General features: G+C 58.9%; 1 protein-coding gene across 1 annotated transcript in view; it reads right to left on the reverse strand.

Annotated features, from left to right (window-relative positions):
* Window positions 1–2782, reverse strand: part of Usf2 (upstream transcription factor 2, c-fos interacting) — a 12187-nt gene that overhangs the window by 8326 nt on the left and 1079 nt on the right. The window contains exons 2-7 of the mRNA XM_021212454.2: window positions 2518–2717; window positions 2285–2403; window positions 1936–2136; window positions 1429–1579; window positions 1254–1341; window positions 886–944 (exon numbers count right to left, since the gene is read on the reverse strand). Coding sequence (XP_021068113.1) covers window positions 886–944; window positions 1254–1341; window positions 1429–1579; window positions 1936–2136; window positions 2285–2403; window positions 2518–2717 — 818 coding nt within the window. The remainder of the gene's footprint in view (window positions 1–885; window positions 945–1253; window positions 1342–1428; window positions 1580–1935; window positions 2137–2284; window positions 2404–2517; window positions 2718–2782) is intronic.

Raw genomic sequence — 2782 nt, forward strand, 5'->3', positions numbered from 1 at the left:
TTTTTTTTTTTTTTGAGACAGGGTTTCTCTGTGTAGCCCTGGCTGTCCTGGAACACACTTAGTAGATCAGGCTGGCCTAAAACTCAGAAATCCGCCTGCCTCTGCCTCCCAAGAGCTGGGATTAAAGGTGTGAGCCACCACGCCCGGCTACCCTGGCTCATTCTTAAAGAACATGCACAGAAGTTTAGCAACAAGCAAACAATCCCCTTGAAGGAACTTGACTCTCTTCAGCCTATATGTCCCTCTGCTGGCCAAGTTCTCAGGAAAATCTTCCTGGGACGACCTCACTGCAGCACTTTAGCAATCCCTCAGCCACAAGCTGTCCTTCAGTAGCAATTCTGACGGACTCCCTAGGCCAGGCTGCAGACTTGGCACAGGGCCTGTGCTGTGTTGCCCTGCCCTGCCTGGGATCCAGGGTCACTAAATATTTGTTGAGTGATGGCTGCTTGGGTATTAGAACTACCTTACACTGAGGGCTGCTATGTGCTTTGCAGTGGTGACCTATCAAGGCTGGGAGACCAAGGAACAGCGCTAAAGGACAAAAGACCTCAGGGTGGAACATGTAGCTTCCAGGAAGGGTAGGAGGCTCTGGCTTCAGCTGGCCAGAGGCTGCCCAGCTAGAAATGGAAGTTTGCTCATGAGGTCAAACCCCATATGTAGATTTGGGGTCCACCACTTCAAGAGGATGGCCAACAAATCAAATCAAAATCACAGGCGGGCAAGAGGAAATATCTGGCCCAAGCGAATTCACGCCCTCCATCTTTCCTAACATCTTGCCGTCCTCCGCCGCTCAGCACTGACCTACCCACTAGGCACGCACCTCCCCAGCATCTGGACATGTCAGGCAATGGCTCAAGGCATCCAGGAGCGCTCCGCCATCCTTACCTTCATTGTGCTGAGCTCTTCTTCTCTCATCTCGAGGCGTTCTAGTTCCATCAATTTTCCTAAAGCAGAAGGGGAAATGACAGTATTTACCAAGCTATCAAACTTGACAAACACCTTTGTTTTGTGGGTACTGGGGACTGAACCCAGGGCTTTGCAAAATGCTAGGCTACCACTGAGTTACTTCTTCCCAATTATCTTTGCAAAGTAAATCCCCGTGAAGAGAGGATGGAAGCAGATTAAAAATTTTTAAACGGATACTTCCGAAGCAGAAGCTCACAAAACCCATACCCCACCCCTGCTGTATACTGACCACCCACCCCAGCAAACCCTCCCTTCCCTCTGCCTCCAACAATGGGACTGGCACATACGGAGAATAGGGGTGTGTCCGGGGTGCAATTGTCCTCTGTGTGCCTGTCTGAAGCACATCCTGGGGTGTCATCATGACATAGAACTGGCCTGCAGGGAATGTGCAGCGAACATCAGTAATGGGTCAAGCTGGAACTGCTTAAATGGCTTCCCTAGCTTCCCTTTCCTTCCCCTTACCTCCGGCCTGTAGGCTCTGGTCTGTAGTTTGAACAGACACAGCTGTGGTATCGCCCACACTGGATGCTGGAAAATAAGCAAATCGTGCCTCCCCGCTGACAGCTTCAGCCGCCGGGCTGCCACCATTGCTGAATGGATTTTGAATTACAGCCTAGGGAGGAGGACACATAGGCCATCCTTAGCCACCTGTGCTATGCCACCTTTGTTACTGGTATCAGTGTCTGTTTACTATATTGTGAGGCAAGGAGGTAGCCTACTGTGTGTGCCATTCTGTACAGAATCGTCTCTGACACCATTCGACCATCATTAGCTCTACTCTTTCCTCTAAGAAGTTTTCCAGTTTTGCAATGGAAAGTAACTCCAAAAGACATATCCAACGCCTGTGCAAAACTCTAACCAGACCTTACACTGCCTGCCAGCCCAGAGAACATCTTGTGTGTGTCACACACCCCACCCCCTGGACCTTCCCCCTCCCCAGCCCCTCCCCATAAGCCGCGGGCCACCTACCAGCGGGAAGGGTGCTGCGGGACCTGTGGGTACAGAGGCAGCGGCGGGGCCGGGGCGCTGGGCTGCCCCGTCCACACCCACCTGGGTCACAGCCTGCTGCCCCCCCGCGAAGGCAGCGGTGGACACGACGCTGACGGCGCCGGCCGCGTCGCCCTGGCCGTCCAGCTGACCATCAGTCACCTGGACTACGCGGTATGTCACCTGCAGGGGGCGGCAGAGCGACGAGACCGACGCTGGGGCCCGAGTGGGGGACAGGTCGGAGCCTCTCCCTGTCCCGCCGCACGCGTCTGCCCTTCCGCAGCTCGCCCCGGCGCTGGCCCTCCGGGCTCCCGGCCCACGGCCGCCTCACCTGGCCTCCATTACTCTCTGTGCGGAACTGGTACTGGATGTTGTGGTCGCCGAACGCCGCCTGCTGGACGCTGGCGATGGCCACCGCCGTCTGTTCCTCAGCCCCCGGGCCGTCCCCGCCTGTGGGGGCAGCAGGGCAGGGGGCACGCTCAGCGGGCGCGCGGGGCCTCCCGGCGTCCCCGGCCTGCAACCCCGGCGCGGGCCGCAGCCCCCGTGGCCCCCGCACACACTCACCTTCCTGCAGCTCAACGCCCTCCTCGGCCTCGGGTCCCTTGTCGTGGCTGCGGGGGGCACACGAGGGGCAGGGCCCGGGGTCAGCGAGGCCCGCACCCCTCGCCGGGGCGCAGCGGCCCGCCGCCCGCCCTCCAGGCCCGGCCCCCGCTAGGGTCGGCACCGCCGCCGAGCCCCGGCCGCCCGGATCCCCTCCCCGCGGCCTCCATTTTGAGCCGGGCCCGGAGGCCGCTCGGGATCATGGCGGCCCCCGCGCGCGGGGCTCGAG

The sequence above is a fragment of the Mus pahari genome, chromosome 1 (genome assembly GCF_900095145.1).
Source record: "Mus pahari chromosome 1, PAHARI_EIJ_v1.1, whole genome shotgun sequence".
Taxonomy (NCBI): Eukaryota; Metazoa; Chordata; class Mammalia; order Rodentia; family Muridae; genus Mus; species Mus pahari.